The 27,859-nt window shown below is 47.0% G+C and overlaps 1 protein-coding gene across 12 annotated transcripts in view; it reads right to left on the bottom strand.

Moving 5' to 3' along the window:
* CHD5 (chromodomain helicase DNA binding protein 5) overlaps window positions 1-27,859 on the bottom strand; it is a 135,048-nt gene that overhangs the window by 48,378 nt on the left and 58,811 nt on the right. For all 12 annotated transcript variants that reach the window (XM_031963737.1, XM_031963736.1, XM_031963748.1 and 9 more), the window contains exons 3-17: window positions 24,918-25,097; window positions 21,952-22,070; window positions 20,133-20,371; window positions 17,519-17,643; window positions 14,528-14,651; window positions 13,387-13,553; window positions 12,807-13,025; window positions 10,006-10,212; window positions 9,399-9,610; window positions 7,659-7,790; window positions 6,976-7,084; window positions 5,066-5,257; window positions 4,550-4,750; window positions 1,877-2,014; window positions 1,590-1,711 (exon numbers count right to left, since the gene is read on the bottom strand). In XM_031963737.1, the coding sequence (XP_031819597.1) occupies window positions 1,590-1,711; window positions 1,877-2,014; window positions 4,550-4,750; window positions 5,066-5,257; window positions 6,976-7,084; window positions 7,659-7,790; window positions 9,399-9,610; window positions 10,006-10,212; window positions 12,807-13,025; window positions 13,387-13,553; window positions 14,528-14,651; window positions 17,519-17,643; window positions 20,133-20,371; window positions 21,952-22,070; window positions 24,918-25,097 (2,486 nt within the window). The remainder of the gene's footprint in view (window positions 1-1,589; window positions 1,712-1,876; window positions 2,015-4,549; window positions 4,751-5,065; window positions 5,258-6,975; window positions 7,085-7,658; window positions 7,791-9,398; window positions 9,611-10,005; window positions 10,213-12,806; window positions 13,026-13,386; window positions 13,554-14,527; window positions 14,652-17,518; window positions 17,644-20,132; window positions 20,372-21,951; window positions 22,071-24,917; window positions 25,098-27,859) is intronic.

Below are 27,859 nucleotides of genomic sequence, written 5' to 3'. Positions count from 1 at the left end.
GCAGGAAGGTACTAGAAGAGATGGGGACTCTGAAGGACTTCCTGTAGAAGGTGGGATTTAAGCTGGGTCTTAATCCAGAATCCAGGATGTGAAGAGGGGCCAGCCAAAAGGACCGAGTTAGCTTAAATTTGTTGTTTAAAATCCTCTGCTCCCGTGTCTCCATAGTTCAAGCCGTGGTAGGCCTTATAAGCTTTGTACCACAATGTGTTTATGGGATTCAAGCTGGATCTTGAAAAAAACCTACAGATTCCAGGATGTGAAGAGGGGCCAGCCAAAAGGAAACTTAGTCAGTTTAAATCTATTATTTAAAATCCTCTGCTCCCGTGTCTCCGTAGTCCAAGCCCTGGCAGGTCCTAAGAGATATATACCATAATGTGCTTAAGATCCAAGAATCAGATTCAGAGACCTGTCATCACCAGACTGGCCACAAAACAGCTAATAATCCCTGAAATCACATCCAGGCTACAATCTACACAGGGAATTGAACACTCACCCTGATAAAGTAACATTCAGGGAATGCTTTGGGGTTAACAAGGTGCCATCAGGTAGATGTAATAAATAATGCTATTTCCCAGTTTAATAGGGATGAGGAAAACTGGGATCCCAGCAAGTCGAATGATGAGCCCAAAGGCACAGCCAAGAGTCAAACACACATCTCTCTCCTGAATCCAAGTCAAGTTGGCTTATCCCGTTAAACCAAGCCGATTCCCTGATCACTACATCGCTAAAGGGGACAAGAAGAAAAACCCGGGGTAGTAACTCTCCTCAGACACTTACTGTATACCCTGGACCTTGGTTTCCTCATGTGTAAAGCAGGTTGAACACTCTGCCCTCCAAGACATCAACAAGCAGCACCATCTCTATCACTATTACAGGAGCATTACCATAATCCTCGCCACTATCCCCATCCCTGTCATCCTGAGCTCTCACCACCCTCAATCACTGTCATGACGTAGACCTGGTTTCATCCAGTGGTGGTCCCCTCTGTTAGATCTCTCACCCCTAATCTGCTTCAGTCACCTATTGATTTCATTGTCTCTCTTCTGACCACTCTATCACCTCACACCTAGACCAATGCAATAACAGCCGGTGGTCTCAGACTGACTCCAGTCTCTCCCCATTCCAATATATTCTCTATTCAAAGCGAAGATGAATATACTCATACTCAATAAACTCTGGTGGCTTCTTAACACTTCCAGGATCAAATATAAAATCTTCTATTTGGCACTTAGAGCCTTCATACTTTTAGTACCCACTTTATAGAATTATTGTGAGATTCAAATGAGATGATTTATAAAGGATATATAAATATACTATCTAAGTGACAAATATATTTACATATAAATTGGTACATATGTAGAAAGCAAATCCTTTATACATTTTATAATATATATTATAAAATGGGTCCTACATTTTGGACCCTACAAATGGGTCCTACAAATGGAAAATACTATAGCAGAGATGGGATGAGTTAATTTGCAAGGGAAGGGAATTTGTGGACAAAATTCCCTGGCTTAGGTCAGAATTGAGTTAGCTGTCCTTTGAGGTCCCTTGCAGTTCAGGGTTTCTGGGCAAAAAGGGTAACTCACTTGAACCGCTCTGGAGTCAGGAAGTTTAGAAGATGGAACAGCTCCTCTAGGTTGTTCTGTAGGGGTGTCCCTGTAAGCAGCAGCTTGTAGTCGATCTTGTAGCTATTCAACACCCTAAAGAACTAGGAGAAGAAAGACTGTTCTGGTCCTGACCCCTCCGCTACGTGCCCTATGTGCCCAAGCAGTCAGAGTTCCCGTGTCCCGTCTGGGCCCACAATGAGTCAGTGAACAAAAGCAGCTTATGGCTGGCTTCTTCCCCCCTCACCTCCCTGGATAAGGCAGCTCACCTTGGACTGGTTGTTTTTCAGCCTGTGAGCTTCATCCACCACCAGACAGGCCCACTCAATGGACCCCAGGATGGCCTGGTCGATGGTGATGAGTTCATAGGACGTGAGCAACACGTGGAACTTGATCTGTGCCTCTTTCTACAAGGAAGGAACGGAAGAGTTTGGAAGCAAAGGCTGAGATGGATTGTTTCCCCATCTCAGGCCCTGTAGCCACTGGTGAGGAAAGAAATCTGCTTCCTCAACTGCTGAGCAGCAGAGCAACACCCCCAAGCCATCAGCCCTGCTCTGATTCAAGCCATTCCACTATCACTAGCAGCTCCCAAGGGGCTGTCACCCACAGATTAAACAACCTTCTCCCCTTGGCCCCTGATGAGACAAGCCTGAACCCCAGAGCCTTGGGAACAACAGTGCTTCCACCCACAGCCATCAAGCCGGACCGTTCTGCACTTGTTGCAGCCTACAGACACATCTGATGAAGATCCAGAGGGTTCTGGTCACCAAATGTTTCAACTATTTGGAATTAACATTAAAGAGAAGGGATTGCTCCTTTTCTCTGGGTGTCACAGTGCTCTGCACAGAGTAAGCACTTAAAAAATAAAGGCTTTATATTTTAACATGTTTAACTTGTATTGGATTGCTTGCCATCTGGGGGAGGGGATAGGGGAAGGAGGAGAAAATCCAAAACACAAGGCTATGCAAGGGTCAATGTTGTCAAATTATCCATGCATATGTTTTAAAAGTAAAAAGCTTTAAAAATTAAAAAAATAAAATAAATGCTTTATTCACTGACAGCCCTCAAGAAATTCTCCCACAGGAAGCTTAAAAGAGATACATTCGGAATGGGAAACTTTCTCCATATCACTAAAATATTTTTATTTCTTATAACAGACCTAAAAACCAAATATGACAGTTATCTTAGCTAACTAGTCTTTTTATAAGGCAGAATCCCCCCCCCAAAAAAAGTTAATAAGCATTCTAGTCACCCACCCACTAGCATCTTTTGCAGTTTACCTATAGAGACAGTCTTTACACTCAGTTTTTTCACATTTATCATTTTTTCTCCATTGCATTGATAGGCCACAATATAGTCAGTCATTCTGTAGTTGTGGGAATGGGGTGCCTTCCAATTTGTTTCTCCATTTCCATTTATTCACGGAGCAGTTATGAATATTTTTGCTCAGATAGGTTCTGGCTTTTTTCCTTTTTATGATGTTTTTTGCAGCCCATTCCATTTTTGAACCTTTCTCCCATGTGGGAAAAAAAATGCAAAGGAAGAAGACCATGGAAATAGAAAGACAGGAATGATCAGCGTGGCTCCATATCATTCCTACGGTGAGTTGAGGTTATTAAAATATAAACAGCCTACTAAACATCATTTAAATGAAATCACAGAGAACAGATCCTTGAGTTATAAGAAGCTAAAATAGTTTGGAGTGTTTAGAGGAATTGCTAACCTGTCTTTTAGTTATCAAATCTAAGATATAACCTTGGTGGAAATGTGTTTTACATGATTGCACATATATAACCTATATCAAACTGCTTATCATTTTGGGGGAGGAGAGAAAGGTGTCGAAACCTCCAAATTAAAAAAAATTAATGTTTAAATTTGTCTTATTTATACATAACTGGAAAAAGAAAATGCTATTTGGACCATGCTATTGACCCTAAAAAAAGCAAAATAAAAGGTAAAAAAATCCATGTATCCTAAAAAGGCAGGTAGATGGTACAGTGGATAAATTACTGAACCCAGAGTCATGTCAGGAATATAGATTCAAATCCAGATGCTGAAACTTCCTGCCCATGTGATGTTGGGCAAGTCACTTAAGCTCTGATTGTCTTAGTTTTACTATAAAATGGTATAATAGTAGCATCTACCTCCCAGGGTTGTTGTCGAAGATAAGATGAGGTAAAGTAAACTGTAAATAGAATATGAATTTAAAAGTCACTAAAAGACTGCTTCTGAAGTCTGGTTAATGATGTTCATCAATCTGAGCACTGGAAAAAATATGAGAGAGCACAAATTTCCCTACTTGCTCTCAATGGAGAAGGGGGCGACTATGGGTGAGGAATGCTTCATACACAGTTGTTCTGTTTTCCTTCTATTATAAGAGAAGAATCAATGGATGTTAAATATCAATAAAAACTTATTTAACATTTAATATAAGTTCTTTCATTGGGTTTTCTTTTTATTCTTTTGTGCCGGACTATTGAATTCCCTCATTTATGTAGCTTGCCATTCCTGTATGATTTAGCTGCTAAATTCCAAGCCTCACAATCTAGCCAGTCCACCCAACTGTTATTTCTTAATAAGCGGCAATTTATGGACACCAAAAAGAATCCATGGCTAGATTTCAAGGGATCAGTGAACTTGGAAGAAAACAATACGTCTTTTATTTTCACACTAACTTTTGGTTTCCTTTGCAACAGCATGTGTTTTATTTTGTGCATTTAAAAGCATGATTCTGAGCAGAGAGTCTAATGTACTGATGATTATAATAAAGAAGAAATAAAAGGCTGTGAGGAAAATCCCAGTGGAGAAGATGCTACCCCTGGGGAATGATGCGGTCTTGAGAAACTCCTCCACATAATGTGTTTGATTCCTTTGAGTAATGAACCTAATCCTCCCACCTCCCCAGCCCAAGAAAACCCAAAACAAAACCCAGCAGCTCTTACTTTCATGCGGAAAACCTTCTTCCCACTCCGGATGGCATTGTCTTCAAAGGAAAACTCGTTCTCCCGGATCACCGATCGACTCTCCTTGTCCCCGGTGTAAGTGACCACATAAAAGTCAGGAGCCCACATCTCAAATTCCCGCTCCCAATTGATGATAGTGGACAGTGGGGCACTGACCAAGTACGGCCCCTTAGAGTGACCCTGAGGAGGGAGACAGGGCCCAGTGAGCTTGCCATCTTAGCCTCTTCTCCCCAAACATCCCTTTGTAAAATCACTACTGATTTAGACTGGCAATTAAGCCCAGGCACTAGGGCCGTACTTGCCCACGGGTCACACAAATGCAAAGAATGAAGGAACCTTAGAGAGAATCTCATCCCAAAGTCACAGACTCAGAGGAAAAGGGCATCTAAGCCAAATCCCATCCCCCTCCCTTCTTATCCACGATCTCACAGGTGGCCCCTGGGAGAGCGGTTCCTCTTGCATCACACCAACCCTTGGAGGAAATGAAGGGCTCACCTCCTTGTACAGGGAATACAGGTACACGATGGTCTGGACGGTCTTCCCCAGGCCCATCTCGTCGGCCAGGATGGTGTCTGTGCCCTGGGCCCAGGAGAACCGTAGCCAGTTCAGTCCCTCCAGCTGATAAGGGTGGAGGGTGCCTCCTGTGGCATCGATGTACCACGGCTGCTTGTCGAACTTGACGGTGGGCTGTTTGGGGAGAAGAGAGCCAGGCTCACATGTCTAGACATTGTCTATCAATCAACAAGCACTTACTGAAAGTAAGATCATTATTACACCATAATGAATGATCAGTGAGAAATATATCACAAATAGGAAGACCTGTATAGATGGATACAGCGAATGCAGAGAAGGAAGATGGAAATAGATTTGCTAAAATCATTTTTGAGTCACATCTGACTCTCCATGACCCCATTTGGGGTTTTCTTGGAGGAGATACTGGAGTCGTTGGTCTTTTCCTTCTCCAGCTCATTTTACAGATGAGGAAACTGAGGCAGACAAGGTAAAGTGACTTGCCCAGAGTCACACAACTAGTAAATATCTGAGTGGGAATTTGAACTCAAGGAGGATGAGTCTCCCTGACTCTAGGCCCTGCATTCTACTCTCTGTGCCACCTAGCTGCTCTGAGATATTTATATAATAATGTAATGTATAAATTATATATTTATATAATAATGTAAAGAAAAAAACCAGAAAATGAAGAATCTAAGAACTTTGATCAATGTAGGAAGCAAACTCAAGCCTTCTAGTCAAATAATGCATCGTCCTCTCCACAAAAAGGTGGTGGACTATGGGTGCAGCATGAGACATCCATCAGGAGACACTAATCAGAGCCAATGGGCTCGTCTGCTTTGCTTAACAATATCTCTCTGTATGTGGAAAGCTTCCATTACCTCATCTGTAAAATGGGGATAATAAAAGCAGCTGCCTCCTAGGGCTGTTGTGAGGATTGAGTGAGATGATAATTATAAAGCACTTAGAACATGTTTGGCACATAGTGGGTGCCACAGAAATGTGACCTATGATTCTATTAGAAATGAGTGGCCATTGGATATATTTTTAAAAGGATGGTTTGTTCCCCCAAGACAAACAAGCTGGGATTAAAATGCTTTGACATCCTAAGGAAGGATTCACTTCAGAAGCTAAGTATGACCTCTCCACAAATAATAGCAAAACTAAAAATAGCAACAAAAGCTTTTTAGGGCTTACAAAGCTTTATTATCTCACCGGGTCCTCACAACATCTTTCAAGGGAGGTGTATTATTGTCAGTTTCTCCAACAGAAGGAAGAATTGGGGAAACTGAGGCACAGAGAAGTGAAGTGACTCTCTCAGGGTCCTAGGGCTAATCGGTCTCAGGACAATGATTTGAAGGACCATGCTAAGGGCTGGGGACCCCTCCCTCAAGGAGCTTACATTTCAATTTCAATTCTAAGTTTAAAACTAGGGACACATCCTTTATAAAACATATAGAAAATAATCTTAATAGAAGGGAGCAGGAAAGGCCTCCTGCAGAAGTCAGGGGAGGATTAAGCTGGATTTCTAGGAGGCAGAAGTGAAAAGGAAGGGCATTCCCAGCATGGCGGACGGCCAATGCAAAGGCGCAGAGATGAGATGGACAGGGGACCGGGGTAGGTGTGTTATGGGGTCCCTGGTGTGAGGGAGGGGCCTAGATATGAAGAGCTTTAAATGTCACACAGGGGACTTGGTCTGGGGAGGGGGGCTCTCAGAGCCATGTTCAGCCCTGGCAACCATAACACTTTATCTCACTGAAGCACGTCTTGTTATTCAGATTTTATAGGAGAGGAAACAGGCTTAGCCCAACCAAATGATTTGTCCATGCTGGTCAGTATCAGGTGCAGAATTTGAACCCAGGTCTTCCCATCCTTCCCCTTTAGCCCCCACTCACATCCACCAAGGGAGTCTCAGGAGGCTTTTCCAGTTTATCATCTTTCAGTTTTTTCCCCTTCTTGTTCAGTCTCTTAGGCGGCCTGGAATCTTCTCCTAACATTAGCTCCCTACAAGAGACCAGAAATGAGAGATAAGCAGGAAAGAGAGAGGAAAGCCAGGGGTGAGGGGAGGGAGAAAAAGAAATAGAGAGACAGAGACAGACAGACAAAGAGAGACAGAGATAGAGAGGGACAGAAACAGAGAGATAGAGACAGAGAGAGAAAAGAGAGAAGAGAGAGAAACAGAGACAGAGAGAAGAGAGAGAAACAGAGAAAGAGAAGAGAGAAAGACAAGAGAGAAGAGAGGAAAACAGATAGACAAGATAGAGAAAGAGAAAACAGACAAAGATAGAAAAAGACAAAGACAGAGATAGAGATGAACAGAAAAAGAGACAGAGAGGCAGAGATGGAGAGAGACAGAGACACAAAGAGAAAGAGAGAAGAGAAGAGAAGAGAAGAGAAGAGAAGAGAAGAGAAGAGAAGAGAAGAGAAGAGAAGAGAAGAGAAGAGAAGAGAAGAGAAGAGAAAAGAAGAAAAAGAGAAGTGGAAGAGACGAGAATCCAAGAATCCCTCAGGTCTCCAGGGGAGCCCCCACCTGTCCCAGCACCCCTGGCCCTGGCCCCAGCCCCACCCCAGCAGGTACCTGTGGTTCCAATAACCCTGCTTCAAGTTCTCATAGTAGGGTATGTCAATGTCATCGATCTCCCAGGTACACTGATCATAGGGCAGGTCCTTCCATTTGATCAGGTAATGCACGTCCCCCTTCTTGTCAAAGCTGCAACAGAGCCAGACAGACATAGAACTTGCTTCTGGGCCCAAGGGCCACATATGGGGGGCAGGAGGAGGAGGGGACACTGAGATTTTACGTGAGCATGGGGCTTTCCAGTTTATAATACACCATCGCACTCTGGCCTTCTCAGCAGCCCAGGGGATACAGGTGCAGATTTTAATTAGGCAAATGTACATTACTGAAACCTGAGATGGCGGATGGAGACCAGAATTAAACTCAGATCTTCTATCTACTGCCCCACCTACTTGTTTTCTCCTAACTGTTCCCCACACTTAGCATCCATCTCCCCCATCCAAGCCTTTGCCCAGCATATTCAAGACTCAGCTGAAATGCTGCATCCTTCATGAGACCTTTCCTAACCCAAAGCCCTAAAAGTTACAAAGCCCACTTCCCATTTGGCTTTTTGTTTATTTTGTCCATCTCTTGGACCCTCCCCAAGTAAAAGCTCCTTGAGGGTGGGGCCGTGCCAATATTTTTGTTCATATTTGCTAGAACAGCGCCTGACACACAGTAGGCACTTTATCAACTGATTGAATCATAGAGCAGGCAAGGTCTCTTTGTGACAGAGGGAGCCTCTGGTATGTGCCCAAAACACACATGAAACAGACTTGCAAGATTCACGGAAAGAAATTAATGGCTTCCACAGAAAAGCGGAGACAGGTGAGAATGGTTTGCATGAGTGATGGTTGCACCAAGTCCTGAAATCAATAAAAGTAAGAAGGATTGCCCTGTGACCAGGGAAATTGATGGATTTTTCAATAAATAATTAGTAGTTATCAGGGCTTTGGGATAATATATTTTGGGAAAATTCACCTGTCCAGCTTTGGGCTGAGGGAGGAAGGAGGATTTACAGTGCTTTTAATATGCAATTTCACAGAGGTGAAAATCGTGCATCTTGATTTCCATGGTCTTGGTTTCCTCTTCCCCTTGGCTGTTCTCCCAAAGAGAAGAATCAAAATACTGAAGATGCCCAGTAGATGGGCACTTGAGTTAGGCAAAGAGAACTTTCAGAGCATCAGAACCTTAATTAGCAATTCTGATATCAATACCAAAATTTTAAAGACAAATTCAGTGGATAGGAAAACTAAAGAAAGAAAGCTCAGGATAGGAGCCTCTGTGAACATCAGGTCGCTCTAGAGGAGGCTATTGCCAGGGATGGATTCGATACTTTTTGATTCAATAATTTATGAAGAACCTACTATGTGTGATAGGCATAACTGGCTTATTGAATGATTGGTCCAATAGGTGCTAAACATAGTTTTTTCTTCTACCTGTTAAACATACTAACAGCACCCCCTAAATTTCAGTACCCTGGAGAAGAGCCCCAGTGGCCCACCCTAGTTATGGCTTGAAGGACATGAAACCTGATACTAGAAGAAAGGCAAATTTTAGATGAGAGCAGATAAAGTTTATGGGCCAGGAGATTCTAAGGAAATGAAGGAGTTTAGTTAAACCTTTCAACCTTTGTTAAAAAAAAAAAAAAAAAGAAAAGAAAAGAAAAGAAAAGAAAACCTTCCTAAAATGTATTCATGCCTTTCCCAGCCTCAGTCTAGGACTCAGAAGTAACTGGCACCGCGCCCTCCACCCTCTCACCTGTGGTTCAGAATCCGGTGAATCATCATCCACTCGGGCTTGATCCCATAGCGATAGAACCTCTCCTCCATCTTGGCGTAATGGGGGTCCTTGTTTTTCCTCTTCTCACTCTTGCCCTCCTCATCTCCAGATCCATAGTCGAAGGGCGGAGGCTCATCCATGTCGTTCTTCCTTTGGTAGTTCCGATACATGACCGTGTGGTACAACTCCAGCTGGTCCCCGGACAGAGGAGGCAAAGTCAGGACCCGGAAAGACACATGCCCGGCCCAGCTGGGGCAGACACCACCTCCGAGCCTCGGTCAAAGCCATGGTGATGGCCAGAGGAGAGGAACTAGATCTCCCTCCTTCCTGCTCCCTCCCCATGAATCTCCCCCTGGCCTAAGACTGTATGTGGAGATGGGCCATAGAAGCCCCTTGGAACTGGAAAACGTCTCAACGTCTGCATCTGCAAATGAGGCTCTGTCCAGCAGAGTGTCTGGCACACAGCAGACACTTAATAAGTGCTTGTTGATCAATGATGACCAAGCTGCACATTTGCAGACTGCAGCCCTAGGTTTACGTGGTATTATACGCCCCCTTCCCTTCCCTTCCTCTTCCTCCTCCTCACCTGCAGCTCCTTCACCCAGGAACAATGCCAGTAGGACAATCCAGCCCATTTCACAAAGAATTCCCGCTCAGGGATGCCTTCCAGAGGCTTGGGCAGAGGGATGCTCGGGTCGGCATCAGGCGGGGGCAGCACAGTGATGAAGGGGGCAGGCGGCTCTGTCCATTTCCAGTGCAGAATCCTCTGAACTTTCCCTTTCAAGGGGGGGCACTGAGGACAGAGAAGGAAAGGGGGGTCCCCAGCTGTTTAACAGCCAGGCCCTCCAACACAGGATTACCTATTTTGGACCAGCTCTGAAAAAGTCCCATAGAACAGAGAAATAGACAGAGACAGACAGAGAGAGATAGAGACAAAGACAGAGACAGAGAAAGAGAGACGGGGACAGAGAGAGATAGAGATAGAGACAAAGACAAAGACAGACAGAGACAGACAGGGACAGAAAGAGAAACACAGAGACAGAGAAGAAAGACAGAGACAGAGAAAGACAGAGAGATAGAGACAGAGACACAAAAAGAGAGACACAAAGAGACACAGAGAGAAAGATATGAAAGAAGGCAGGAAGGACAAAGAAACCGAGGGCTAGAGAGTTGAAGGGACTTCCTTAAGATTTCAAAGCAAGCTAGTGATACAATCCTGGGAGCAGAGCCCAGTACCCCAACATCTGATCTAGTGCCCTTTCCTGCACCCCACACATCCCCTCTTCGGGAAGAAGATCCTATCCTAGAAGCCTCTGGGACTCAGAGAGACAGGGCCCCTTCCTCAGCTGCCCATACCAGGGGCTAGGTCTAGAAAGTCCCTACTTGGGTCCACTGTCTGGCAAGGTTACCTTCAATAATACATGTCTCTCGAACTTCAAAACATTTTATGCGGATATTGCTTCATTTGGTTCTCTCAACAACCCCATGATGTAAGTACTATTATTATTACTATCCCACTTTACAGATGAAGAAACTGAGGTATGCAACTGTTATAGACTTGTCAGAATTCAACCCTAGACCTTCTTGATAACCAGACTTTCTACTAACTTGTATTGATGCTCCAAAGAATAAGTACCCTGGATGGAATTTGAACTTGGGCCTCTCTGACCCCAACCCCAGCATTCTACCCACTGTGCCATAGCGCTGGTCATTTTAGAGTGAGTCCAGTACCCACATGGCCAAAGTGAGCTGACCATGAGCAAGCCGGGACAAAGAACAGATAACCTCGGGGAGCGAGGAAGTCGAGGGGGGAGTGGGTTTGCGGCCCTGTCAGGAAGTAAGGATACACGTGAACCAGCTCCCTTTTACAGAGGAGAAACCCAAAGTCCAGAAGTGACCGGGCTTGTCCAAGGCTGGCAAGTGTGGGTGTCCAAGACAGGACCTGAGCTCAGGGAGGGCTCAAAGGGGCAGGAGATCAGACCCAAGCCAAGCCCAAGGTTCTGATATCATTTTATACATCTGTGTGTACACATGTTCACACACACAAATACACATACATGCTAGAGGAGATAGATCAAAGGGACTGGGCAGGGCTCCTGAGGGGAGCAGTGAGCTGGGGGCACACAGGGAACAGCCTTTTCCCCCTCACCCCCCTAGGCAGAAGCAGCCCCTGAAATCCAGCAGCTGGCCAAGAAAAGAATCCACCTCTTGGCCCCATACAGGTGGTCAGCACAAATCCCAGCTGCCTGAGGCTGCAGCCCCATGGCCCAGAATCAGTGTTCTGAGGAGGCTGCCATCTAATTGCTAGGTTCCCAAGGGAAGCAGAGGGACCTGCAGAGAGCATTTGTCTCCCCTCCCCAGGGGGACCCCAGGAGCTGCACACAGCCTGTAGGAACAGGCTGTACTTAGGGGCCACATGGAGGGGTGAGGGACCCAGGTTCCTGGCCACGGCCAAGGGGGGGATCAGTTTTTCTTGACTATGTATATGTTATGAGTTTTTTTGTTTTGTTTTGTTTTGTTTTTTATCCCCAATGCAAGGGAGAGGGGAGAGAGAGAAAGAGATAAAAAATACTTGTTCATTGGAAAAAGCAAAAGCGGGGAAAGAGAACACAGCACAGACACTGAAGTTTGGGCCCAGACACCCCATGCTTTGCAGAAGGGATGGCCCCTATGTAAAATGGAGCCCAGTTTTATAAAGCCTTTCAATAGAGGTGCCTGTGGGGCTGTGCAAACAGCCATCTCCTATCATCCAGTTCGGAGGAAAATAATAGAATCAGAGAATCACAGCTTGGAGGGCCCTTAAGAACCCAGGAGGAAAGAGCTGAGAGGACCCTTAGAACCCCGGATGTCAGAGCTGGAAAGGCCCTTAGAACCCAGGATGTCAGAGCTGGGAAGGCTCTTAGAACCCAGGATGTCAGAGCTGGGAGGGCCCTTAGAACCCAGGATGTCAGAACTGGAAGGGCCCTTAGAACCCAGGAGGAAAGAACCAGAAGGACTCTGAGAATCCAGGATGTCAGAGCTCAGAGGGCCCTTAGAATATAGAATGTCAGAACTAGGACTTGGCTTAGAACAATAGTGTTAGAACTGAAAACACTCATCTGCTCCAAGTCCCTGCCAGGAAAAGCTCAGTCACTGACCCTATCACAATCACTGCAGCAGGGAAGGGGAAAGCTAGGACTCCATCCCAGCTCCTCGGGTCCCAAACCCCCTTCCCTTTCCACACGCTGAGCCACCCCTCCCTAACTCCCAGGTCAGGATACTTCCACTGGATGCCTGGCCAGGAATGGAGATGACTTCTGTGGGGGCAGAGCCCCCGGAGGTGGCCTGGCAGAGGCTAGGGGTCTGGGGGCAAGGGGTTAACAGCCCAAGGAAGGGTGAAACACTCACTGTACAGCGCGGGCAGAGCCATTCACCATTTGGGATTTCCGGCAGTGGCGGGTTCAGGCAGTGCAGGTGGTAGGAGGAGGGGCAGGTATCGCAGCAGAGAAGCTCTCCGCCATCCTTGCACACGCGGCAGAACTCCATATGGTCGTCCTCTTCTTCCTCGCCACCCTCCTCGTCCTCCTCATCATCATCCTTTGGTTCCCACTGGATGCCCTCCTTCTCCTGCGTTGGGAGAGAAGGGACTCCCTGGGCCTGGCCGCCCCAGGTCCCACTGCTCCCCCCAGCAACTCGTGCTACAAGAGGGACTTTCAGCCCCCATCCCGGAGCAAAGGCAAGCCCGAGCTCCCGGATTCCATCTCATCCGACCCTTCCCCTGGAACCAAGGAACTGGAAGAAGCTGTAGCTCTGGATGGAGAATCCTGGGAAAGAGACTTCTTCCTTTGCTGGAGACACAGCTACCCCAGCAGGGGGGCTCTGACTGGGAGCCCACCATGTTCAGACTCTGCGTTTCAGCCAGAGACCCACAGGCCTGGGGAGGCCTCTGGAACATTCACAGGAACTGGGGAGCAGGGGCCACACTTACACAGTGGGGGCAGCTCCATTTGCCCTCCGGAGCTTTCTCCATCTCGGGATCGAGGCACACCAGGTGATAGGCCCGGGGGCAGGTGTCGCACAAAATGATCTCTCCCCCTTGCTGGCAGACCTCACAGTAGTCTTGGTGGTCTGTCTCGTAGCCATCCCCATCTTCGACTGAAGGCCCCCGAGAAGCAGACAGAGAAGGGGGTCAAGGCTGGCCCTACCCCATGTCTAAAAACCTCCACCCCATGAGCACCTCAAATTCTACTATTTGGGAGTCATTCCTTTGAACTGATTATTCCCCGTCCCTCCTCACCTTCCTTAGGAGCCAAAACTAACCATTCCCATGTCTATCGAGTTCACTGTGAATGAGCCTATGATTAGAGGGACTAAGCAGCCCAATGGGGAGGGGGTGCTGAGAGAGGAGCGGGTAAAGGGCTGCTGTCCTGTCCTGTGTGACCCTGCTGGGGACTTCTTGACCTCTTAACTCTTTCAGCTGCTCACAATGTTTTTTATTCTTTAACTAGGAAGCCCTAGATTGGAGCTAAGGGATAACCATAGAAGAAGGCGGCATGAGAATGGGCTCCCTTGCTTAATAGCTAGAAATAGCCAGTGGGAGAAGAAAAGGCTTATAAATCATCTAGCCTCTTCATTTTCCAGACAGGGAAACTGAGGCTCATGTAGTGACCTGGCAGAGCCAGGAAACAAGGGTCCCTTAAGTGGAGGTCTAGTTTCTTCAGGAGCCTCTGTCCAGGCGTTTCTGCCCTTCCTAGATCCCACTGGGAAAGGCCACAAATGCCATGCTTTTTAAAGTAAATCCTGGGGCATTACTAGAGGCCCAGACTGAGGGCAACTTTCCCAAGCAAGTGGCAGTGGTGGGATTTGAAAGAAGGATCTGCTGACTCCAAGCCCACCACCCCTCACTTACACCAATATATAATCGTCAGATGAGCATCCCCTTGCCCCCCATCCAAAATCAACAGCCCTTAAGAGTGGTACAAGCCAAACCACTCTACTCTGGCCCACCCACTTCATTTAGCAGATGGGGAAAATGAGGCTCTGCAGGAGCTTGCCCACAGCACTCTATTTCCCTCCCCCACAACTATCAAAAGAGACCTCTTTATCCCAACCATTCCCAGAATTCCTACTTCTCTTCTTCTTCCTTCTCCTCTTCCCCTTCTTGCCCAAGGCTGAAGAGCACTCTGAGCGCATGGAAGAGCTGTTAATACTGGCGCTGTCAAAGTCTGACTCCTCCCGGTCCTCTTCCTCACTCTGCAGGGGAAAGGATGAGACAAGGAACCAGCACTTATTGTCTGCTATATGCCAGTCTTTGTGCTAAGTGCTTCACAAATGTAATTTCATTTGGTTTTCACAACAACCCTGGGAAGTAGGTGCTGTTATGATTCCTATTTTCCAGTTGAGGAAACTGAGGCACACAGAGTTAAGTGGACTGCCCACGGTCACAAAGCTAGGAAATATCTGAGGCTGGGTTTGATCTCAGGACATCCTGACTTCAGACTCGACATATATCTACTGTTGCAGGCAGAAGACATGACCAAGTATGGACCAGAGAGGCAAGACCATCTCTGAGACCAGTAGTTATTGCCAAAAAGGCTAGGAGACGGCTTAACTCTATCACTACTCATCATTCAATCAATGTGCATTTATTATACAACTACCACATGGCAGGCCCTGAGAATACCAAAATAAAAATGAAGCAATCCCTATCCTCAAAGAATTTGCATTCCGTCTTGGCAGGGGGCAATATCTGGGGTCTCCAAAGATACATAAATCCCAGGGAAGGATGGGTTGCATATGTCATGGGGGAAATTGTGAACATTAGATATGTGCTTAATAAAGACTTAGGGACAACTAAGGGTAATGCAGGAGTTTTTTAATGAATGCCAAAAAATGCAAGCAGATAAAAGAGAAAGAAAAAAGGTAGGCAGAAGGGAGAAAGGAAGGAGGGAGGGAGAAACAAACGAACAGAGGAAGGAAGGGAGAAAGGGAAGGAGAAAGAAAGAAAGAAAGAAAGAAAGAAAGAAAGAAAGAAAGAAAGAAAGAAAGAAAGAAAGAAAGAAAGAAGAAAGAAAGAAAGAAAGAAAAGAAAGAAAGAAAGAAAAGAAAGAAAGAAAGAAGAAAAAGAAAGAAAGATAGAGGAGGAAGGAAGGGAGGGGAGAAAGGAAGGGAGGAAGAAGGGAGGAGAGAAGGAAGAAAGGAAGGAAGGAAGAAAAAAGAAAGAGGGAGGAAGAGATGAAGAAAGAAAGAGAAAAAAATAAAAAGAAAGAAAGATAGGAAGGGAGGAAGAAAGATAAGAAGGGAAGAAGGAAGGAAGGAAGGAAGGAAGGGAGGAAGGAAGGAAGGAAGGAAAGGAGGGAGGAAGGAAGGGAGGAAGGGAGGGAGGGAGAGAGGAAGGAAGGGAGGGAGGGAGGAAGGGAGGGAGGGAGGGAGGGAGAGAAAAGACGAAGGGAGGAAGAGGTGGAGGAAGAGAGGAAGAAAGGGAGGGAGAAAGGGAGGAAGAGAGGGAGAGAAGAGAGAACTTTTGAACTCAGGTCCTGCTGACTTCAGGGCTGCCGCTCTATCCACTGTGCCACCTAGCTGCCCGGATGAGAGATAGTTGGTGATGGTTACTATGATATATATAAAAGGGGAAAGGACCAAAAAAAATCTGAAACAGCAGAACTGGGCTTGGGGCAACTCGGTGACCAAGCTCAGCCTCCCCTCCCCCCTAAGAAACAAAACTGCCATTGCCCGGGCAGAACTCTAGGTTTAAAACCGTCCGTCTCCCTCGGCCTCCGCGTGTGGGGTGGGGAGGGGGCAGGGAAGCCAGCCCCAGAGGGGCGCAGTGGGGGCGCCGCGGGGTCGCGCTCGCTCCCCCTCACCTTCCCTCGAAGCCTGGCGGAGAGCAGCCGGGAAGTCAGCGAGGCCTAATCGGATAATTACCGAGCGGGCTAATTGGCCCCTCCGTACGGTGGCGTGGGAGGGCGGGCCACACAAAGCCGGGGCTGCGGCCCCTGGCCGGGAAGGGAGGGCGGCGCTTTCGGGGACAGGGCTCCCCGCCAGTCCTCCTCCGCCTCCTCCCTGGAGGAGCAAGGGGCAGGAAGGGAGCCTGGAGATCGCGCCCCCAAACCTGCTCCCGCACTAGCGGGCCCCCAGCCTCGGCTTTGAGCCCCGGAGAGCCCGAGCTAAAACGTTCTCCTCCTCCCTTTGGCCCCCTCCTAACTCCTCCGGCCCCCCTCCCGTCTCCCAGGCGCCATCCCGGGGCCGTTATCGGCCCTCCTTCCTCACGGTCCCGGCCCCTTCTCGGCGCCCCACAGAGACGGCCGGGCGGGGCCCCCCGGGGGCAGAGCCATCAAGACCCTTGCCCGCTGGGCGCTCCGCCTGCCTCGGGTTGTTCCATATCTTCAGTGAAGATGAAGGCTTAACTGCCAGGACTGGGGTGAAAACCAAATGAGATGCCTGTAGAGGGCTTAGCACCCTGCCCGGCATATAGTAGGTGGCTAATAAATGCCCATTTCACTCCTCTATGGCCATGGCACTGGCCGTATTCTCTCTCCCTTATGCTATGGCGCTCGGTTTCTGGTTTCTGTCCCTCTCCTTTCCAAACATTTCCCTCGGCTGCCAAATTGAGAGTTTTGACATAATACTGGCAGAGCTGCTCCCCTGCTCAAGAAGTTTCAGGGGCTCCCTCTTACCCCTGGGGTAAAGTACAAACTCCTGTGTTGGGCATTTCAAGCCCTCCATAATCTGACTGCAATCTATCTTTGTAGACAAGTTCCACATTCCTCCTACATTCCAGCCAGATAGCCCTTCTCCCCTCTTCTACTTCTTAGAAGCACTGACTTCAAGGCCCATCTGAAATGGAAGGAAGGAAGGAAGGAAGGAAGGAAGGAAGGAAGGAAGGAAGGAAGGAAGGAAATGATAATTTATTAAGTACCTACTATGTGCTAAGCCCGTTAAAAATATTTAATTATCCCACCTACCCTGAAAGTAGGTGCTATTAATATCACCACTTTCCAGAGATACAAACTGAGACAGACAAGGCAGAGTGACCCCCAGGGTTGCACCCTGTTCACACTGGGACACACATTTTTATGCCCCCTGCACACCTGCACTCACACTGACTGCCAAAGACTTACCGAGGAGCCTTTTTTCCTCTTGTTAGCCATTCCTCCAAACCGAAACTTCAGACCGGCCATTTTTTTCCCTTTGCCTTTTTTCTTTCCATCCTTGGAGCCTTTGATTTTTTTCCTCACGCCAGGCCCTAAACAAGACAGAACATGGGTCACGCCAATTGCCCGACCCAACAGACACGGCACCCCCCTGCTGGGAGCTAAGAAGGGGCTGACCTCTTTTTTCAGTTTTCTGTACTCCGACAAAAAAACCAGTCGCATTGAATGGAGGCAAGCTGTCTTGGGAGGCCCTGGGCTCCCCTGTCCAGTCTTTAGGCAGAGGTAGGCTGCCCCCACTACACTTACTAGCTGTATGAGTCTGGGCAGGTCATTTAACTTTAGTGTGCCTCAGTCTTCTTTTCTGTAAAATGGGAATCATAGTAGCAACTGTCTCCCAGGGTGGGGCAAAGATAAAATGAAATATTATTTGTAAAGTGCTCCAAGTATTATATTAAAGATGAAGTGTTGTACAAATAAATATAAAGTTATATAAATATATAACATATTTATGAATACCTAGTTCTTTTTCTGGATGGTGAAGGGGTTAAAGACTGGACTAAAACCACTGAGTTCTCTGGGATTTCCCATCAAAGGGGATGCAAACCCCAAGTGGAGCCATTTTATTCCCACTTAAGGTGCAAGATCATTTTTGAATATTAGGAACACAGATTTCCCACAGAGGAAGTTTCCTCTACCAATGAAAATCAGCAAAATCAGTAGCAAGGACCCAAATAAGTGCTCCCTGCTGGAGCTGCCTCCCTAGATCCAACCTCAGGTTGGAAGCCTTCCCAAAGCACTCAGTCTGAATTCTGATCCTTCTGTCCGAATCACTCACAGAACCTTTCTCACCTCCTTCCTGCCTCCATTAATGTCAGCGGCAGCAACATTGCCATCAAGTGTGAGCTTTCCTGCCGCCTTTCTCTGCCCCTGCTCACCTGGAAACATCTCTCTACGACCATTCTCACTCTCTGCAAGTTGCCAGCTCGGCCGAACCCTCCATCCCTCAGCCGAACTCTCCCTCCCCTCCAGAGTTCTCAAAAATCTCTCCATCTCCTATTTCAGGCTCTTTTCTCAAGCCTCTTCCCTGCTCCACTCAACCCTGCTGGCCACCTTCTATTCCCAGATACCTCTGCTCAGCAGGCAGACGGCCAGGCTTCAGGAGAGGGATGATGGCTGGGGAGGAGAGCATGGGAAAGGCACACTTTGGATGAGGCTGTGGTACCCGGTGAGGGACTCTGGGCCCAGCTGAGAAGGAACTGCAGCCCTCTCGTTACTGGCACAGATCTCCCGGATGGACAGCTCTGAACAAAGTCCCACTGCCCTCACCCTGGTCCCATCTCCCTCTGCACTGTAATATCTCAGTGCTTGAGCTCTGATTTTTCTCACTGTGGCTGCTCTCTCTGGCAGAACAGACGGAGACTCCTCCATTTCTCAGCAGTTGTTGATGAAAATTTCTAGAGTTGAGGGAAATTGTCACCTGGAAGCCAGCGTTGTAGGGAATGAGCCACTCTGAACATCGCTGGGGTTGCCGCCAGAGAAAAGCCACCAGTTCATCTGGGACCTTATCAAAAGCCTTCCCACACTGGTGGGCACTGCCCAGGGGAGTGTTTTGCTGGCGTGGTTTTTGGGAGCTCCAGGTCCCCCCAAGTCACTGGAGGAAATGCTCCATGCATTGATTGATTGATAACAGACTAATTCTCATGAGCGGGAGTAGGGATAAGGAGTGGATCCGTGATTTGACCCTTACAGGGAATCCCTGGGTAAGGAAACACTCCCCTGACCCATCGAGCCTGGCACTTTCCCTGCACCTTAGAGAAATTCTTGAGGGCATGGAAAGGTGCCTGGTGCCGTGCCCAGAGTCACGTGATCAGTATGTATCAGAGGAGAGACTTGAACCCACGCCTTCTCGGCTTCAAGGCCAGCTGTCACCATATGACCACATGACATGGGACACAACAGGTGCTTAATACATACTTGTTGACTGCAGGAGGCAGAACTGAGTCACTTGGTGACCAGTTAGAAGATCCTGTTATTCACACAGTAGGGCAGAGATTCAACTACATCCACAGCCCCATCCCAAAGTGTGGCTTTCCCATTCTCTCACCCCAGACATCATCCCTATTGCCTGCATCCCTCTATGTATGTCTGTGATAAGAGGCTTGCTTTTATTTGTATTCCTAGTGCTTAGTGTAGTATCTAGCATATAGTAGGTGCTTAATAAATGCTTGTTGACTGGCTCTTTGGGGCATAAACCATATTTTTTTTTGTTATTTTGTGTTTCTGTTGGTTAGCATAGTGTCTAGCATACAGTTGGTGCTTATTAAATGCTTGCTGACTGGCTTTGGGGCAGGAACCCCTTTTTTGCTTTTCTTTGTATTCCTGGTGCTTAGCATAGTATTTGCTACAGTTGGTGCCTAGTAAATGCTTGCTGACTGGCTTTGGGGACAGACACCACTTTGTTGCTTTTCTTTGTGTTCCTGATGCTTTGCGTAATACCTGACATACAGCAGGTGCTAAATAAATGCTCACTGATCAATTGATGGGAGTTGGACTTCACCTTCAGCCGAGATGGACCGCTTACCTTTACCCTCCTTGGTCTTGGCCTTCCGGATGGGCATGGGCTGGATGGGCTGAGGCGGGCTGACGGTCAGCGGTGGCGCGATGGTGACGGTCTCCACGGCAGCGGCCACTGCCGCCGCTGCCGCCGCCGCCGAGCTCCCCTTGAAGGGATTGTTGGCACTAAACTCTCGCCACTTGGCCCCCAGCACCGTCATCATCTTCGACATGGGGATCTTGGGGTTCTTCTTGGCAATGAGTGGCCTGAGCAGAGGAGAGGGGCCAAAGAGAGTCACCCCCACTGCAGATCCATCAAACCACCAGCACCCCTCAGCTCTACCGGGTGCAAAAGAACTCACTAGACCCATTCTACAGACCAGGACACTGAGGCATGGAGATGAGAGGCAAGGACAAAACCCCCAGTTCCTGATTCTCCCAGACTGTCTCCCATTGAACCAAGCCAAAGTATTTTCTAGGATGATTGAATGGTGGGTAGAATTCTGGCCCTGGGTGAAGAAGGCCTGAATCCAGATCCAGCCTTAGATAATTACTAGCCGTGTGATCCTGAGCAGGTTGTTTGTCCTCTGCCTGCGTCAGTTTACTCAGCTGTACAATGGGGATAATAATAATAAGTTAATCCTAACTCCAGGGTTATTGTGAGGATCAAGTGAGATCACTGTGAAATACTTTGCAGATCTCAAGACGCCACACAAATGCCCACTGTGATTATTAGGCTACCCCAGTACAACCCCCAAGAAATCCTGGGTCTTCCGGGAACTCCGAACCAGCCCGGGGGCCAGCCTTGGCCAGAGACCAGAAAGAGGCCGATGGGCTGGACAGACCCCAGCCCAGGACGAGAGTATAGACCCAAAAGGAGGTGGGGGGCCCCCTCAGCCCACGGGCACCCAGGGAAGTTAACAATCACTCCCTTTGTCCAGGGCTGGACTCTGCCCACATCAAAGGGTCGTCGCTGACCCACGAGGCAATCCGGCGCCCCTCCTCCATTTGGCAGAGCACGGAGAGAAGTGATTTCTCCAGAGAAGGTGACTATTCCCTTGCCTGCTGCTCCACCCGTTGTTCCACCCTGCCTCTCCTCAAATCATGGACCCCAGATTCAGAACTAGGAGGCCCCTCGGAGGCATGTGGCCCAACCCCATTTTTACAGATGAAGAAACCGAGTCCCAGTAGTAGAGTGGCACTATAAACCCAATTCTATGCTCCAGTTCTCCTGGCTTTCCAATATGCCATGAACAGAGACCGGGGAAGGTTAAGTCACAGGGACATTAAATACGAGATAGGGGATTTAACTCAATGCCCCATCTCCAAAACTGGCACTCCTTCTATAACTCCTCCTTTTTGGCAAGGCAGCTCCAGGGTCACCCAGCTAGTGAGTGTCTGGGTCCCACTTGAATTCAGGCCCTCCTGACCCAGGCCCGGCACTCTCTCAATGCACCTACTCACTCCATTTAGGAAATATCTATTCCTACAGGTGCTTGTTTTTTCCTTAATTAGATGTCACTTTCTTAAGAGGAGAGAAGAGTTCATTCTTTGCACTCAAACCCCCAGTGCCCGACACAATGCCAGGTGCAGGGGAAATGTTTAAGCAGTGCTTGCTGACTGGTTTCTCAAGAAGAGGAACTGCTCTTGGTTTATCTTTTTTGCCCTTCCCTTCCCAGTCTGCCCAGTTGCCCAGCACAGAGCAGCTGTTTGTGACCGTAGTACTTACTGATTCAGAACATGGCCCTCCACGGGCTCGCCTCCCAAGCCCGGACGCCCCTCTCTCCATCTCCAGCCCAGGAGAGCTGGTCCTGAGGCGCCCATCTCTATCCCACCGGGCCACGTACCTGAGAAACTGGCTAAAGGCCTTGTAGTTGGTCAGCGTGTGGTAATCCTCTTCCGAGAACAGGTAATCCACGTCGTCCAGGCCCCACTCCTCCATGAGCTGCCCTGAGGACTTGGGCTCCTACAGCAGCCAGAGAGAGGAGGTGGAAAAGGGGACACAAGCTGCCATTTTCCCTTTAAGGTTCGTTTTTGGGGGGCGGGGGGAAGAATGATTATGGGTGTAATTTATTTTAAAAAAAACTCTCTCAAGCTCTAAAAAAATAGCTCTGTCTGATTCTCCCTAGGATGCTCGGCAACGAGACCCTGCGGAGATTGTGTCACTGAGAAAGGAACTCCAGTCCCCAAGCCCAGGGAGACAAAGCTGCCTAAGTCAATATGGCAGCCCAGAAGAGTCCATGGCAGTTAGCCTTCCCAAAGTGCTTGGCCCTGAGCTCAACCCCCAGGATTCCATTGTGTGTGGGAGGAGGGGACAAATGGAGGAGGCTATGGAGAGAGGGAATGACAGTGGAAAGAGCATTGCCCCTGAAGTACACCCAATAAGTACTTGCTTATTATTATGTATTTGTATTATTATAATTCTAATATGATAGATAATAATATTATTTATATTCATGTCAACATAATAAACATTGACTTGTATTTCTTATATTTATACTTATAATATAATACAATATAATATATATTAAACACATTTAGCCCCAGTTAGTTGATTGAGCAAAAAAAGGGGGAAAACCGTATCTTATAATCTTATGAACTCTTGCATGAGAAAGTGTCTTCTGTTGAGGAATAAAACATCAGTTCATATTAATATAATTACTATATTATTTATTGATTAATAATTGTGTTCATAATATCAACTCATCTTTCAAAACTATTCAAAGTTTCCCAATGGTAATTCTATAGTAAATAATTGTCATGCTGGCTTATGTTAGTAAGAAAAGCATTAATATCCCCATTATACAGATGAGGAAACAGAAATGAAGTAACTTTCCCCGTGGACACATAGTTAAGAAACTGAGGCAAACAGGGTGATTTCCCGGGGTCACTCAGCTAGGAAGTGTCTGAAGTCAGATTTGAAGTCAGACACCAGGCCTGGTACTCTACCCACCCATTGCATCACCCAGGTGCCCAATACAAATGGGGTTGAGTCTTCAAACATGTTTGGCTCACCCATTTGAGGTTTTCTTGGCAGAAACTGGTTGGCCATTTCCCTCTCTAGCTCATTTTACAGATAAGGAAACTGGGGCAGGCAGGGTTGACAGGCCACACAGTAAGTGTCTAAGGCCAGATTTGCACTCCGGAGATGGTGCTTCCTGACTTCAGGCCCCACATTCTGGGAAGGGAGCTCCCAGAGGGAGCTCCCATAGTGGGAATTCCTTATGCTGACAAAATTCTCAGCTTGTGAGCAGTTCCAAGGACAAGGTCTTCACCATCCCCATAAGGAGCTGCCCCAAAAGGCCAGCGCAGAAGCCCTTTATCTTATCGTTATTTATTATTATTATTACCGTTATTTCAATTGGTTCTTTGGGATTAAGCCTCCCCCTCTCCCCACGGTAATTCCTCTGGGGTACACTTTTCCTAAGATGGAGCCCTCCTCAAATACCTGGCCCAGATTACACCTCTGAGAGCAACTACCTGGGAATGAACAGTCGTGTCATTTGGCTCCTACGTCAGAAAGGAAAAAAAAGGAACCTCAAAGTTTTCAACCTCAGAAAGGGGAGGGGGCAAATATTTATTAAGTGCCTACTATGTGCCAGCTTCCGTGTTAAGTCTTAAACAGTAAGCTTATCCATATATAGAGAGCTCGAATCTATCCAGTAAAATTATAAAATACATTCAGTAGAATGCAGTCTCCCTGAAGGAAGGTTTTGTCTTCGAATCCCCAGTACTTAGCAAAGGGTCCAGCACAGAGTAAGTGCTTACTGATGGACTGATCATGATAGCTGACATAGAACCCTTTGAATGTTTGCAAAGGTCCCCTTTATGGGGAACGGGGCGATAGAGCACCAGTCCTGGAGTCAGAATGACTCATCTTCCTGAGTTCAAATTCAGCCTCAGACACTTTCACAATGTGTGTCTCTGAGCAAGTCACTTAACCCAAACAGGGTCAACAGCCTCAGTTTCCTCATCTGTAAAATGAGCTGGCAAAGGAAATGGCAAATCACTCCAGTGTCTCTACCAAGAAAACCCCCAATGCAGTCATATAAAAAGTCGGACACAACTGAATGACAAAACAACAAAGTACTTTGGATATATTATTATTAAATATTATGTTATTTATATATAATAGTGATCATATAATTTAATATGAAATATATAATATAAATATTGTATTAATATTATTAAATCTATTGTATAAATGTTGTATTTAAATTGTATTGTATATAATTTATACATAGATTGTATCTAACTTAGATTGTATGTAAATATAAATTGAATCTAAATTATACTGATATAATATTAAATATATTGTACAAAATTTATATATAAATTGTATCTAAATTATACTGGTATAATATTAAATATATTGTACAAAATTTATATATAAATTGTATCTAAATTATATTGGTATTAAATATATTGTATAAATATTGTATCCATCTAAATTGTATCTAAATTATATTGGATATAAATATAAATTGTATCTATGAAATATTGTGTGTAATATTATTAAATATATTGTATAAATATTGTATCTAAATTATATTGGATATAATTTATATGTAAATTGTATCTAAATTATGTTATATATAAATATTACCATATTATTCCACTTTATCCTTACAACATCTCCCATTTCCTCCTCCTCCATCACATACCACAAGTATTATATCACCATTTTACAGGTGAGGAAACTGAGGCCAAAAAAAAAAAATATTTTTCCCATAGTCACACAGCTAATGTGTGTCAGAAATTGGTTCCTTCTAGTCCCAAGACCAGCACCCTTCCCAGTCCTAATTTTAGTTACCTTTAAACCTCCATCTTCATTATCATCATCTTCTTCATCCTTCTTTTTCCGCTTGGATTTTTTCTCTTTCTTCTCTTTGAGTTTTTTCTTCTTCTTTTTATTCGGAGAATAATCACTCCCCTCACTGTCAGATTTCTCTTCCATCTCCTCATCGTTATCAGACAGCTCATCGTTGCTCCCCTGGAAGAGGATAATGATAACAGTAACAATAACAGCTCACGTTTATAAAAAGCTTTAAGATCTACAAAAGCGCTCTGCATCCATTATTTCACTTAAGTTTCACAACAAACCTGGGAGGTGAGTGATAAAGAGATGACTACTGGGTACAAAAAGGATAAAACCTGTATCACTGCATCCGGATTTTACAAGAAACTGAGGCTGAGAAGAGTTTGAGGGGTCGCTCATCTGAAGCAGAATTCACTGAGAATTTTCAGACCCTTCCCACCCCATCAAGGAGTACCCCCCCAAACCCCACCCCAGCGCTGAGGTTGTTACTGTCCCTGTGGGCTTTCCCCTGGACACACAGACAGACAAATGCCAGTCCCTTCTGTGACCCAGTCCGGCTTCTCCCCAAACACTGGGCACGGCCCAGGAGAACCACAGGAAGCACAGACCGCTCAGAAGCAAGGAAGACCTAAGCCAGACCGGCCAGGAGCAAGCCTTCTATTTTGGGGAGCGTTCTGGCCAACATGAAAAGGCAATTCAGGCAGTCCAGAGAGCTTGTCTATGAAAGGGACTCCCTGATAGGGAGGCAAATTGCTGAGGACACGGAGCACCTTCTACTCCCTCTGGCTGCGCTCTCCTCAGCTCCCACTGCCATTAAGTTTTTATAGACTTCTGAATTTTAACTAGTGTTCCCAGACTCCCCTGGGCCCTGAGGCTATCTGTCCCCACAAAAGGCAGTGGGAATACATACACACACTCACACACACACACCCACGCACACACACACACATACACACTCACACTCACACTCACACACACACACACACACACACACTCACACAACATGTCCCACTGCTCACTGGGGCACACCCTTACAACTTCCAGAACCTGGGGGTCTCCTGAAATTCTCATGTCCCGAGCATTTTCCTGGACGGTAACTAAGGACCTGGTAACTAAGGACCTGATGTTCATCGTCCTTCACCCCCGTCCCCACAGCAGGAGGCCCCCCATTCCTGCTCCTGCCCACTGCCACTGCCATTCCCTCCTTAGGAGGCAAGGCAATTTAGGTGGCTTTCAAGCTCAGCTTTCTGGATGTGGTCTCCTATCCTTACAGGAGGAGAATGATGCATTTCGACATAGATAAGGGTGCTTAAAAGCACAGCATCCCCACTGGGGAGGGGGGAACAAATAACACTGTATCCTCACAGAGGATGGGAAAAGATGAGAAAGATCCTATTCCCCACTCCCAACCCAATTAGGTTTGGGTGGGAAAGCTAGTGACTCTTGGATTAAATAATATTAATATCGTAATTAGTTATATAAGGTGAATGGGAGAAGAGACACAGAGAGAAAGAGAAGGAAAAGGAGGAGGGAAGGATGGGGAAAGAGGGAGTCAAAGAGAAGAGAGGGAAACAAAGAGGGAGAGGAAGAGAAGGAGGGAGAGGGAAAGGAAGAGGAGGGGGAAGGAAAAGGAGAGGAGAGGAGGGAGAGAAGGAAAAGGAGAGAAGATGAGGGAGAGAAGGAAAAAGAAGAAGGAAAGGAGGAAGAGCGGGAGGAAGAAGAGAAAGGGAAGAAGGGGAGGAAGAGAGGAAGGGGAAAGGGGGAGGGGGAGAAGAAAAGGAAGAAGGGGAGAAGAAAGGGAAGAAGGGGAGAAGAAAGGGAGAAAGGGGAGGAGATGGAGGAAAGAGGAGTAAGGGGAGGAGATGGAGGAAAGAGGAGGAAGGGGAGGAGATGGAGGAAAGAGGAGGAAGGGGAGGAGAGAGAGAGAGGGAAGGGGAGGAGGGAGAGAGAGGGAAGGGGAGGAGGGAGAGAGAGGGGAGGGGCAGGAGGGAGAAGAGAAAGGAAAGGAGGGGGAGAAGAGGAGGGAAAGGGAGAAGGGAGGGGAGAAAAGAAGGGAGAGGGGAGAGAGAAGGGGAGAGGAGAGGGAAGGAGAGAGAAAGGGGAGAGGGAGGAGAGAGGAGAAAAGAAAAGAAGAGAGGAGAGAAGAAGAGAGAATAAAAAAAGAGAAAAGGAGAGAAGACACAGAGAGGGAAGAAGAGAAAGGGGGTGATATTCAGCTTACTATAGAGAGAGCTAAGAGAGCCGGGCAAAGAAAATGTTGAAGATGGAAAAACAGAGATAAAGGAAAAAACCAGATAAGTGGGTCAAGGGAGAGAAGGGCTAAGAATGCTGTCAGCCAATAAACATTTATTAAGTGCCTAATAAGTGCGTGGCACTGCGCTAAGCACTGAGGATACCAACAAAATAGTGTGGGATCCCAAGGGGATCATCAGTGGCAGGGGCAGCATATGACAACTATGTACAAAAAGCAAAACATCAGCAGGATAAATGGGGAATAATCTCCAAGGGAGAGCCCCAGAATTAAGGGGATGAGGAAGGCTTCCTGTGGGAAGCGGGGCCTTGTTGGGCCTCAAATGGAGCCAGGGACTCCTCAGAGCAGAGAGGAGGAAGAGAAGAGGCCGGGCCTGGGAGGCCACGCTCTGGCTCAGGAGGTGAATGTCCTGTCCCGGGGACGGGAGGGAGGGCAGGGTCTGGATCTCAGAATGCAGAGAGAGCTCGAGGTAAGCTGGGGACAGGGCGGGTTATGACGAGCTCTGACTACCGGGGGACGGAGAGCCATGGAGCCCGCCGAGCAGGACCTTCCCTCGAAGGAGATCAATGTGACAGGTGAGGGGATGTGAGCTGGAGCAGGGAATGGTCTGTGGAGGGAAGCCCAGCGTCTACTGGGATAATCCAGGTCTTTGCCAGAGTGGAGCAATGTCAGACAAAAGGCAGAA

Source organism: Sarcophilus harrisii, chromosome 3 (genome assembly GCF_902635505.1).
Source record: "Sarcophilus harrisii chromosome 3, mSarHar1.11, whole genome shotgun sequence".
Taxonomy (NCBI): domain Eukaryota; kingdom Metazoa; phylum Chordata; class Mammalia; order Dasyuromorphia; family Dasyuridae; genus Sarcophilus; species Sarcophilus harrisii.
Note: the sequence above shows the minus strand (reverse complement) of the source record. Positions and strands in the feature narration are given on the sequence as shown.